Genomic DNA, 12,369 nt, shown 5'->3' with positions numbered 1-12,369 from the left:
AGTTTTTAAAATAAATAACTGATGCAGAGTGCACACACAAATGTTTCATATAACTCCAAATGATGCATTTTAAATTGAACAGATACATGCTTCCATGCAACTGCAACGAATCCCTCATGAAGACTGGTGAGCGCTTGTATTTCTCAAAGCAGGTTGAATCATCAGCATGCTCACCAGTAGCCAGCTGATAGTCAAATCTTATCTCAGTTACGGGAACAAAGCAGAAAGATGAAGAGGACGATAGCGCAGGAAATGATTAGACTTTAGGACGTGTGGAAGTTGTGTGCGTACTTTGTACAAGCCTCAGCCCTTTTAGTTAGTTTGTAAAGTCGGCTTGCACATAGATCAGATGTATGTTTGTGTTTTTGCATAAAAATGTGTCTGTGTGTGTCGTCACAAGCCCGTGCACAGTAATAGCACAGACTTCACGCAGTAATGCCATAGACTCTACGCCTCAACACTCACATCTAGAGAGCCAGTCACGTATTTAATCACACAATTTGACACGCCGTGTGGGCCCCCAGGTTGTGTGTTAAATTTGCCTCATTTTTTTTTTATTTAATAATTTTTTTTTCCCTCTCTGCATTTTCTTTGGCATGCTTGGTTTATTGTGTTGTTGTCTTTGCCCCTCTTTCATTTTTAATCCCCCCGCTGGAGCTAAATGTTTCTGAGAGGAACAAGAAAGACACTGAAAGAAAGAAAACATGCAATGTGTCACAGAACAGGAAAAGAAGCAGGAGTTGATAAACAGAGAGTCAGTACATGGAGCTTAACTTATCAGAATCACTGTATTTGTCAGGCGCAATAATGGAGAGGAGTGTATCATGGTGGCAGGCGGTGGTACAGAAGCGTGTTTGCTGCAGGACAATGTGCAGGCCGATTCAGTCGACAGATTAAAGATATTTCAGAGTACAGTTACCATTTACATGTTTCCTGCTGGCAGTGGAGGGCATTTACATGCACATGGCAAACATTTGAATGACCAAGTAAGTAATTTTTGTTCTTTTTCTACTTTTTCTGAACCAGAACATTTAAAGCAGTCGTAGAATTTAAAACCACATTTATCTTGAAGCTGTTGAGTATAGGCAGCTTGGAGTGTCTGATGCCCTCTTCAGCCTGCTTTCAGTGCAAATTAGTAATGTTGTAATGACCATGGTGCAAAGGTTTGTTCTCAAAAAAGCTGATTTATATGAGCTGCACCACCTGGGCGATGATGGCAGGGGAGTTAGGTGCCTGCCTCATAACCGGAGGGTTGCAGGTTCGAGCCCCATCTGTCGAAGCCGTTGTGTCCTTGGGTGGACCCTTCCACCACCACCACCAGCAGTGATCAGTGACACTAGTGCTCAACAGCCACTACCAGTGTGTGAATGTGTGTGTGTGCATGGGTGAATAACTGATTGTGTTGTAAAGCATCTTGGGGGGTTATACAAAGTACAGATCATGTACCCCACATTTGCATGTCCCAAACCATTTCAGTGTCAGCAATATATAAATGTTTGCTAACCGCAGAACAATGCTAGCCCAAGCTGCTGCAAACACTAGCCTGAGCTACTGCTAACATCCTTGTTTGACAAGAAGAAAACAACATTGAAAAATGTTGGAACACCGCTCAAGTTCCAGGATGTACTGGGAATATCCAGACTCTGGGCAGGGTTTTTGTTGTAGAGTTATGTTTGGCTCCTGGGTTCTTGTGAGCCCCAACAAATCAAAACTGCTCAAAGAGCCGTTTGCAATAGTAGAAAGTACACATTTAAAGGTGTGGAACTCTGAAAAACAACTCTTTACACAATTGTTTCTGATTATAATGAGCCACTTAGTGGGAGTTTTTCATGCAGGCTGAACATGAAAATAGTCTCCTACACCTATCTCCTGCATTAGCTTCTGATAGAAAATAGACTATTAGAAAAGCCTGACAGATCTACGTCATACTGGCACTTAACACTAATGGTCTCACCCATTTTGACTCATGACTGGGAAGGCTGTTGTTGGTTTAGTGTCCAAGAAACAGAAGAGACCATCTCAGCTGGTAAAAGATAACTGTTAGTATTAGAAATTTCACCACACAGCAGAACTCCTTCAGGCTTGAGTTATTTGTGGGGATAAAACATAATTGTTGCTGAGCAAATGGAGTCAGTAGTAGAGTCACATTGCTGATAGCCAATCAGAGGTGAGATGTTCTAATTTAGCATTCTGCAAACTCCTGAAACAAGTGCGAAACAACATGCAAGGCATTCATTCTTACTAGAGACACCTGCAAATTGGTAAAACGAGTGTCCCGTGCCTTTAAGAGTGGATCTGTGCATGCCTATTTTAATTTGCCTACATAGGGGTTTGAATAATTCCATTTCTTGATCCTGTAACACATTTCTTCATTCCCTATCAGCAATCAGCTAAAATCTCATTCTCCAAGTGAATGTTTAACCTATTGTGCAACACTGGTGTGCTTGACTGGACAGACATTGAAAGTGACATCTCATATCTAAAGAGCAGTATGTTGTGCAGAGAGGTGAGAAACAGCCATAGAAAAGAATCACCTGGTTGTCTTAATTACCGGTGGCATCAAGCAGAGAGGCTGTGTGCACAAAACTGCTCGTCTCTGCTGACTTTCTTGGCTAATTTGTTCTCTCTGTGACAACTTGAAAAGAACTTTTGGTGCAAGGACACAAGTATCGACTGTGCTCCCTCCGACTGTATAATAAGCTCGCACAAAATAATGCACATAGCTCCCCCTCGTCACCCACTCCAATGTGAACGTTGATATTCTTTATGTTTTTGTTTGCATGGAAAAGCTGTTTCTGCTGGCTCACCATTAAAAACAAATTATAAGACTCAGTTTGAGATAAAGTTGTTGAGATTGTCATTTTTTTAGCGCATGTGTGATTGTTTTTATTGTCCACCCCTCCTCCTCCTGCACTGCGCCTAGCTCTGCTCGTCCATCAGGCTGCGTTATCGATTGCAGCACAGGCTTATCCTATTCAACATGGCACCTCGGGGAAGGCTTGTCGTGGCAGATACACTATTGATTAGTTTACCAGAACCCACTTTTGACACACACACACACACACACACACACATATATATATATATATACAGCAGAGGAGAAAATGGAAACAGTCTTGTTGGAGGTGGAAGGAGGAAACTAAACACAGCATATTTTTAAAACTGATTAGAAGATTTTAATGGTGCATTTTCTTCTAACTTATCCGTATTATACTTTTCTGTCATTTGTAGGACGGCCAGTCAAGGACAGTGAGACAGTTCCAGTTCACTGATTGGCCGGAGCAAGGTGTGCCCAAATCTGGGGAGGGTTTCATCGACTTTATTGGCCAGGTCCATAAAACCAAGGAGCAGTTTGGACAGGATGGACCCATCTCTGTCCACTGCAGGTGAGTTGTCTGCACTTCTTTTTAAAAATGAAAAGAGGAGTAGAATGTGCTTCTTCTTTTACTTCTGCCTCCCAGTCAGCTTTAAAGACTGTTCTTATTAAGAGGTGTACAGGTTCAGGTATAGAGGCCAGATTACCGTAAATCCTCTAATACATGCCCGGGCCTTTATTTGGTCAAGCACAACCCGGTTCAGGTTTTTATTGAAAGGAGGCCAGAATTAGAGGCAGACCTCAATTTCAATTTGAGAAAAATAAACTACCAGTAGAATGAATGAAAACAGGATTTTGTGTCTAATTGAATCTATAAAACACTAGGTTCGTATATTGAAAAATGCACAGTTAACGTTGTACGTACGTATACATATAGAACATTTACAACAAACACCATTGTTTCAGGCTAAACCCCAGTATGGTGGCAGACATAGCAAACATTCCGGTAGCGCATTGTAAACACTTGGTGATAATTAGGTTATGGATTCACAACAAAAGGCAACAGACAACTTACCGCTCCAAGGTTTAACCATTCATGTCACGTTTGGTTTGACTGTTTAATCCTCATCCTTATCCTCCGCAGTTCCACGTTACAACACTGAGCTAACTGCTAAAAACATTAGCACGCTGCAAGCTACTTACGTGAAGACAGTATCAACCTGTTTACCTGCTGTTGTTGTAGCTGCGTTTCTAAGCTGTTCAATAAAACGGCATAAAAAACCTTTAGCAAACCCTTACCTGTGATGAAGTGGTCACTGTAAACTGTAGCATTTTCCGTTCTATTTCTGCTCATCTTGCAGCCGGAGATTATGATCCACTAATCCGTCTTCGTTCAGTAAGTTTCAGTAAGTCCTTTGTGGCGCACTACTTTCAGGACACGGGGGAAAAAAACGCTTGTTTTTGTCTCGATCGCACGGAATTTGGACATTTTTACACCCAGTCAACAAAGTAAATAAAGCTTGGGGCGCACCGTAGGCGGAAGCGTTGCACCGCGTCGTGCGGCGATTCTGGAGAATCAAGCGGTCACACAGCACGTGCCACACCACTGAGCGCTTCTTGGAAAGTCGTGCGATAGTCACAACATCACGCGGGACTTGAGAGCAGGAAGCGACTCTATTGTTTACACGTAATCAGAATTGCCGTCATGTTTTGTGAGACTCTAATTCATTAACAGTGGGTAAGTGTGCTATTTATTAAAATATTTTAAGATCAAAAGTACTTTAAAGTTATCAAAACTGCGGCTGGGTTTGTGCCGTTAAAGCCGGCCACAAATCCCAAATGAGCTAAAACGCAAGAAGCGTGGATGCAGAGCGGGAGCAAAACGGAGACAGAGACAGAGGAAATTTAAACCATCTCTTCCATCGATCATAATGGGCAATGTGAGATCGCTGGCCAACAAGATGGAGGAACTCCAAGCCCTTTCAAGGACTCAGCCAGAGTTTCGGCAGTTTCGGAACCGCTGGAGGAGATAATGCAAAGAAGGATTCTCCAGAGAATCAAGAAAATGATGGACAACCCTGAGCGTTCTCTTCACAAGACTGTCTGACAACGGAAGAGTGTCTTCAGTCAGAGGCTTCTTCAGTTTGGCTGCAACACTGACCGCTACTGGAGATCCTTCCTGCCAACAGCCATTGTAATATACAACAACTCTTTGATGACTTGATTATTATTATTATTCTGAGCTACTACAGCAATCAATTTCCCTCTGGGATTAATAAAGTATTTTTGAATTGAATTGAATTGTATTAGAAACGGGCCTTTATTTACCCCCGCTGACAGCGAGACCGGCTAATGTAGGCGACCCGGCCGGTATGGCCAATATTAGAGGATTTACGGTAAAACGGTTGTGGTGTTTGCTGCAAACTTGACTCCTCCTCTCCTTTCTTTTACCCTTCTTTGCACCACAAACCCATCTCCTGCATAATTAATAAGGCTCAGATGTGGCTTGACATTTCCGAAGAACAGACCTATGAAGTGATACGACCTTTTTTTTTGCTTTTATGATCACTTCTTGATGCGTTTTATGACTTTTGGTGCAGCTCCCAAGGTAACTCACATCATCAACCTGGCATCGTGGTTGAAGGCTGCAATTTGTACTTGCTCCTCACTCAGTGCTCAGATTCCATGCCAATAAGATGTAATCCTCTGTAGCATCACAAAAGACAATGTTGATGCCTCTGGTCCTTCATGAGCGGCATTAACACAAATAAAGGTGATGTGAAGAAACTAAGGTCTCATTAATTCATGATTGACACTCAGAAAATTTAAAAACAGGTACAGCTGTTCTTTTGGAAGAAAACGTACACTCAGTCATGTCTTCACTTCACATTTCCATCACACAGGGACCATGACGTTCTCCAACATGGTTTTAAGAAGAAGAATGATGTCACCGACTAAAAAAATGGCCCTCTGGAAGTTGTAATGTGCGTCGGGGGAATTCCAATAGGAGTTATTTTACTCATCTGTGAGATCATAAGGTGGTGTCGTAATGCGGCTTCCTTATCGCAGGACTGAAGTAACGAACACAAAGACTTTCAGACTTGGTTTAATATTCGAGGGGTGGAAGGTCAAATCCTGGAAAAATGTTCTTTTCTAAGCTACCAGAGTCAACTAAACACACTTGATGCTCAAATCTAATGTCATTTATTAGCAACGCTCTGCTAGCCCAATGTTGGACCACATTTTACCTTCAGAAATCACTTGGTTCCTTGTAAATTCAACAAGGTTTTTCAATTTTCTTTATAAATTTTGGTCATTTTGACATGATGCTTTCACGTCTGTGTAGACACCAGTGATCCCAGTAAATACGCAGTTTCTGGTTTAGTCAAACCAGTCCTTCAGGTACTAACATTCAACGTCACTATTGATCTTCAACAAGTGTGATTAGCTAAGCGGCGTACCTGATTAAGTGGTGGATGAGCATACATCAGTGGCTCAAGCAAGCGAAGTGCAGGAATTAGTTCGATGACCATCATGTAGATCCCACCATGCTCAGATCTGAGGGCAGTAGTATATGTTGCTTGTTTTATTCTCTAGCTGAAGAGCTACCTCCTCCTCTTATTTTTTTGGGGGGTTTTGTTATCTCAAAGAAGAGAGCTTATGTCTTCCCTTACTTCTTCGTTTTCTATCACCAGACTTTCCTGACTGTCATCTGCCTATTCCTTAATCCTCTGCCCCCCCCCCCCCCCCCCCCCAGCCTCCTCATCCATCCATGCTCACAAACCTCTTTTCTCGCACCACCCCTCCTCCTCTCCTTTCTACGGCCTCTATCTAATATGCCCACATGCTTTGTGTCATTAATTGCATGATTACTTCCTGCGAATGGGGACATGAAATCCTCTCAGTCTGCAGTGGCTCGCCGAGCTTTAAGATTTGGATCTGGAGTGAAGGAGGCTGAAAAGAGAAAGAGGAGCTACGAATGAGTTTAAGGGCCCACACTGAGCTGAGAGCGACTCCCAGGAAGTGGCTTTGGGTGGGCTGAGAGTTAGTGTTGCATGCTGGAGGTGATAGTATGTTCTACATGATTAGACTACAGTGTTTGTTATCATTGAAATTTAGTCAAACTGTGTGAGCCATCTTTGTCCGGTGCACTCACACACACACACACGCACACACACACACACACACACACACACACACACACACTTGGCAGTTTATATAAGGGAAACGTGTCTGCAGCCATCACTTTCACTCCGTATTCACAAAGTGGCATCAGAGGCTGCAGGAAGCTCATATAAATCTGTTGTCACATCAATTATTGTTCCATTGGTGATGTGGAAGTCATTTCACAGTAAAGCAGCTTAGAGAAGCAACTCCCAAGTATTTCAGGATCTGAGTTAAGACTCAGACCATTTCTGGAGAGCAGCAGCAGGATAAGAGTGGGTTTTTTTTGGCACATGGAAGGAGTGTGTGTGTGTGTGTGTGTGTGTGTGTGTGTGTGTGTGTGTGTGTGTGTGTGTGTGTGTGTGTGTGTGTGTGTGTGTGTGTGTGTGTGTTTGTTCATGTGTGTGTGTGTTCATATTTGAGTGGATTCACAGGGTTCCTACATGCCAGTTGTCTCCCTGCTCCCTGCTGTAGTTGTTACTTTGCAACAGAATTTCTGACCATGGAATTTTGGTTCTTCCGAGTCATCACAGGTGCACAGTTATCACAACTAAATCCTGCTGACAACAGAGCATGTGTTTCAAGAGAAATGTTGGTATGAAGTCATTCTGCAGGATAGTAAAAGGATGCAAGGGAACGGACAAGGTGTTAGTACAGGGAAACATTTTCTGCTGTGTGTATGTGTGCGTACGTGCACGTGTGTGAGCACGCGCAGAGGATTTATGTTCTTTTATTTTTCCAGCGCTGGAGTGGGAAGGACAGGAGTCTTCATCACTCTCAGCATCGTCCTGGAGAGGATGCGTTATGAAGGCGTGGTTGACATCTTCCAAACAGTGAAGATGCTGCGGACACAGAGGCCAGCTATGGTTCAGACTGAGGTCAGAAACCTCATAAAACAAACAAAAGTTCACAACTTTCTGCATTATTTGCTTATCAATATTTACTCACCAGTTTTTTCCACATGTGTGCTGCAGGACGAGTACCAATTCTGCTACCACGCAGCTCTGGAGTACTTAGGAAGCTTTGATCACTATGCAACGTAAAAAGCCATCTCTTCTCCCAGAATCCTGTTGCCCTCGCCCCTCACCCAACTCAACGGTTTCCTGAGCCATAGAAACTTTGATATCTGAAACGACAGCAGCAGCAGTTGACCACCCTCCCCACTGCTAATTCAGACACACCAAACAGGATCCTGTGAATCTTTCCAACAATCGCGTCACCCAAAACAACCAGTTCAGCAAAATTCCAATTGAGCTGCAAAGAACAGGAGAAAAATGACCATAATCCCAACAAATGAAGATTCTCGGCTGACGGGGAATCAGGAGCTGTGGCTGGAGCTATGGGGCCGGGTCATCGATCCAAGAGTCAGACTGCTTACCTTACCTCAAGTGTTTCTGTGTGGAGGACGTTGTAAAAACCCGTGGACGTTTCTCTCAAAAAATAAAAAAGAAACAAATCTTTCCGATACATCAGTGGCAAGGTAATGAAGGAGAAGGAAAGCAAAAGAAACAAATAAAGAAAAAATCAATGAGAAGCAGATGGATGTAGCCAAGACTGGGGAAACACGCTTGTTTTGGATGTAAAAATGGTTCAAGTATTTCTATCAACTATTTTTGTGAGTGTTATCCAGAGAAATGGCCAAGTTGCAGCCACCTATGTAAACACAAATGGCTTTTTCCCCCTCCCAAAGTCTGATCTTTCACACGCCGGCGGAACAAGGGAGCTCATGCAGCAGAAAAACGGCCATTCTTGTTTAAGTGTGCAGTTTGTGTGGAAAAATTCTCAAAAGTCACAGTAAACGTTTAAGTACCAGGAGCTTTAAAAGGGCAATGGTTCTCCAAACAGAAATCACAGCACATACGATCAAATTTGTTCGTTTTTTGAATCGCAACGGTGCACAAAATCTGTAATAGGCCAGGTAACAGCGTAACGGCTGTGCCACGCTTCGGCGAGCAGATGAGTGAAGAAAACCACGTCTTTGTCTTGGCGTCCTGCTCGATGACCAAGCGGAGAGACGAAGACGATGATTCATGTTTTTATTTTTATTTTAATAATCACTTCTCCCTTTGGAACGCTGCAGGATTACGGTCAACAATCCGTCAGGTGAGGAAAACGGCTTTTTGGAACAAATGGATCAACCAAACAGCGAAAGCTGGGGCTTTCTTTGTGTACAGTGCCCACCCTTCATCATCATCATCATCATCTGCATTTTTTTTCTCCGTTAAAAACCAAACATGCTGCTTATCTCTTGTATGCGGTGCATGTGACTCTTGAACGAGAGGAAACTGATGAACATGCCAGCTCCGCTAACTCCTTGCGCCCAGGCGGGCGTAACAGAAAGTGCATCCACACAACGCTACGGTCCACCGCTGCTTCTTTTTTTTCTTTTCGTCTAATTTCCTTGGCCTCCTCTATAATCATCTATATAATTGTACAAGACACTCAAAAGTGGCAAAGGCCTTTTTGCAGTTACAGAGTTGTACATTGATGTGGTTGACAAATCTGCCCTGAGTTTCACCGTCTGTGTTTGGTAAATGGTCGATTAACAAACTAGACACTTTGGTGTTTGGCCTCCGTTTTCTAGACGATGTTTTCTGTGGGTGAAAACAACCAGAGTGAGTAGCCATGTTGGAGATCGATGCCATGACGAGTTCATGAATTTTGTCAATTTCTTGCAAATCCCTGAGGCAGAACAGATAATCGACTTGCATCAACTCCCACCCCACCCCAGAGCAGCTGCAGGTTATCTTGTTAATGTGTCTGATTTAAAAAGAACAACAAGACAAAAGCTTTTTCAAATTCCCAAGATTTTGTTTCCAGGACAGCGCTTTGGTACGAGTGAGCGTCTGGATTCTGCGAAGGTTCACAGCGGACGTGCACAAAAAAACTGAGCGATGGACATAACTGTGTGTGATCTTTTCTTATTTCCAAAAAAGCCTTATTGTTATTGTAACATTATGAAAACATTAATGTTGTAATATGATGACTTATACTACATGACATAGTTGTTGTTTTTTTATTTCCTTTCGTTTTTAACAGAGATGTGTTTGTCACATTTTTTTAATTAGCAGGAAACAGAGATGCTTGTATGTTCAGATTATGTTGAAAGACATTCTATTTTTTCACTGTAGAAATGTTAGTTATAACGTGTGTGTGTGTGCGTACCCGTGCATACGGCACACTCGCACATGCATATATATTTAAATGCAAAATTTGAAGATATATCCAAACTCCTAGTTACATTCTTTCATCTTGTTATTATTTTTTATAAATACATGTCGAACCTAACACTTGGAAACATGATGAGTTCTCATTACTTTGACTTTTGCTTTATTGTTTTTTTAAACATTGTGTAATCCTGGAGATTCTGTGTGTCTTTGGCGAAAAGTCACGTGAACTTTTGCCTCCTTTCATCAATTTAAACCTCTACCTGTTGGGTAGAACCTGTGCCGATGAAGAGATGCTCTCGAAAAAACTTTAATTTTTTTTTTGTCATTAACTTTTTAGCATTTTTTAAAATCTAAAAGCATCAATCAAAACTCATAACTGACCGTGTTTTGTTCTGTGTATCAGGCGCTGGCATATTGTATGAATATGTACAGACAACGAGCCTCACAATCGTAAAAGAAAATCACTTTTTTTACTTATATTTTCAGACATAATGTTGCCATTAATTTTATTAGACATCCATATGATCTAGAGTATACGTGTAAATAAAAATATATAGAATATATGTATCACTTGACCCTGGAGATCTCATACTTTTAAGCAGAGACACAAATGCACAGACGGAGATTTTCATCATACCCAGTTTCTTTGGTGTTTGTGGAGTCTGTTTTTCTCAGACCTTTTTTCTCTTAGCTCTGCTCCCTGGTCTTTAATTACCTCTCACTTTTTTCCCTGCCTTTAATTTCCCCTGCTAGTAGTCGAACTGGGAAACATGCCAGCTTCTGTTCCCACAGCCATACTCCAAACAGGGGCACAAAAATCCGGATCAGTGATCCGCCGGTTGAATTTCGCCCAAGCAGAGATATCTGTCCACTCCACCCTCTAACCTTTTAAATCAGCAGTTATTCTTCGTGTGGACAGAAGTAATTAGAGGGGATCCGGAAAACGGATTGTGCTCAATTATTTAGACACAAAAAGTCAAAGAAAAGATAAATGGATTCTTGTTGATTCTTCTTTTCTCAAAGGTGTTGAATTTTTAACAGTTTCATACGAATCCCTAAACGATCTCCAGCAGTCCAGATACCTTAAATGCCGAGGTGTTAAAACATAAATGCGTCATTAGCTGGAATACAGCTGTGCTAAAAGGCCAAACATACTCCACTCGCAGCAACATGTTGACCTTTTTTGTCGTCCCTGGTGGATTCTTTTCACCGAAGTGTTTTTGTTTGTTCATGTTTCATTATGGGATGCAGAAAGACATCGGGACTCCGTGAACAAAAGCAACACGATGAAACAAAACGCCAGAACGAGACAACCAAAAACTTGCTGCAGATTCTTATTTAGATGTTTCCTAATGAGTTGAAGTCTTCTGTTATTCAAGGAGACTGGTGAACTGGCCCGTTGCTCCACGCTAGTGCAATGTGTTGATCTTATGATGTTTATTTTTGGTTTGGTTTTTATGTTGGAGCCACTAAATTTATTGGAATATGTCGCTAAATATTGTGGGGGGAGAATGACAAAAAGGATAACACAGAAAAATAAATCATGTCAAAATAACAGAAAAGTGTTACGAGACATAGCGACACAACGAGAAGAACCCGAACTCTGTAAAACCATTTTCCTTTGTATGAGGGCCAAGTGCTACCACTTTCAAACTGTTACATCGAACTGAAACAATAATTGGTTTAAAGCCACTGTGTATGTAGATATGTTGACTTTGTATTAAAGAAATGTTGTCTGAAAACTTTTTTGCATGGGATTTTTTTTCTGTCTGTATAATCTGTCACATTTGATTCCCATCCATCTGTTTCTATCGCCCATGCTTATCTGGGGTCGGGTCGCAGGGGCAGCAGCTTACAAGTGATAGTGTGTATTTTTCCTGTCGATAGGGGGCAATGACGCAGTATTTTTGTGTTGGAGTAAGACTGTACCAACGGATGCCCATTAGGGTCAAAAAGTCCTGGGGAAAAATGACAAGCACATCAGACTCCTTTCATCACTGTCAACGAGTGAAGAGGTAAATGTGTAAAACAACAACATTTAAAAATGTGTCACGAACAGAACTCCAAAGGACCCGTAATGTTCCCAGCAGACCCTCACTATGCGTTTGGGTCTGCCAGGTCTACGCGGCATCTTCCCCTGCCGTCTGATCCAACTCACCACCAGGTGGTGATCAGTTGACAGCTCCGCTCCTCTCTTCACTCGGGTGTCCAAAACACACG

General features: G+C 42.1%; 1 protein-coding gene across 7 annotated transcripts in view; it reads left to right on the top strand.

Annotated features, from left to right (window-relative positions):
- Window positions 1-8,425, top strand: part of ptprsa (protein tyrosine phosphatase receptor type Sa) — a 214,807-nt gene extending 206,382 nt beyond the window's left edge. For all 7 annotated transcript variants that reach the window (XM_070554206.1, XM_070554204.1, XM_070554205.1 and 4 more), the window contains 3 exons: window positions 3,232-3,386; window positions 7,722-7,857; window positions 7,954-8,425. In XM_070554206.1, coding sequence (XP_070410307.1) covers window positions 3,232-3,386; window positions 7,722-7,857; window positions 7,954-8,022 — 360 coding nt within the window. In that variant the 3' untranslated portion in view covers window positions 8,023-8,425. The remainder of the gene's footprint in view (window positions 1-3,231; window positions 3,387-7,721; window positions 7,858-7,953) is intronic.
- The last annotated feature ends 3,944 nt before the right edge of the window (window positions 8,426-12,369 follow it).

The sequence above is a fragment of the Nothobranchius furzeri genome, chromosome 8 (genome assembly GCF_043380555.1).
Source record: "Nothobranchius furzeri strain GRZ-AD chromosome 8, NfurGRZ-RIMD1, whole genome shotgun sequence".
In the NCBI taxonomy this organism is placed as follows: Eukaryota; Metazoa; Chordata; class Actinopteri; order Cyprinodontiformes; family Nothobranchiidae; genus Nothobranchius; species Nothobranchius furzeri.
The sequence above is the reverse complement of the archived record's forward strand: the minus strand, read 5'-3'. Positions and strand labels throughout refer to the sequence as shown.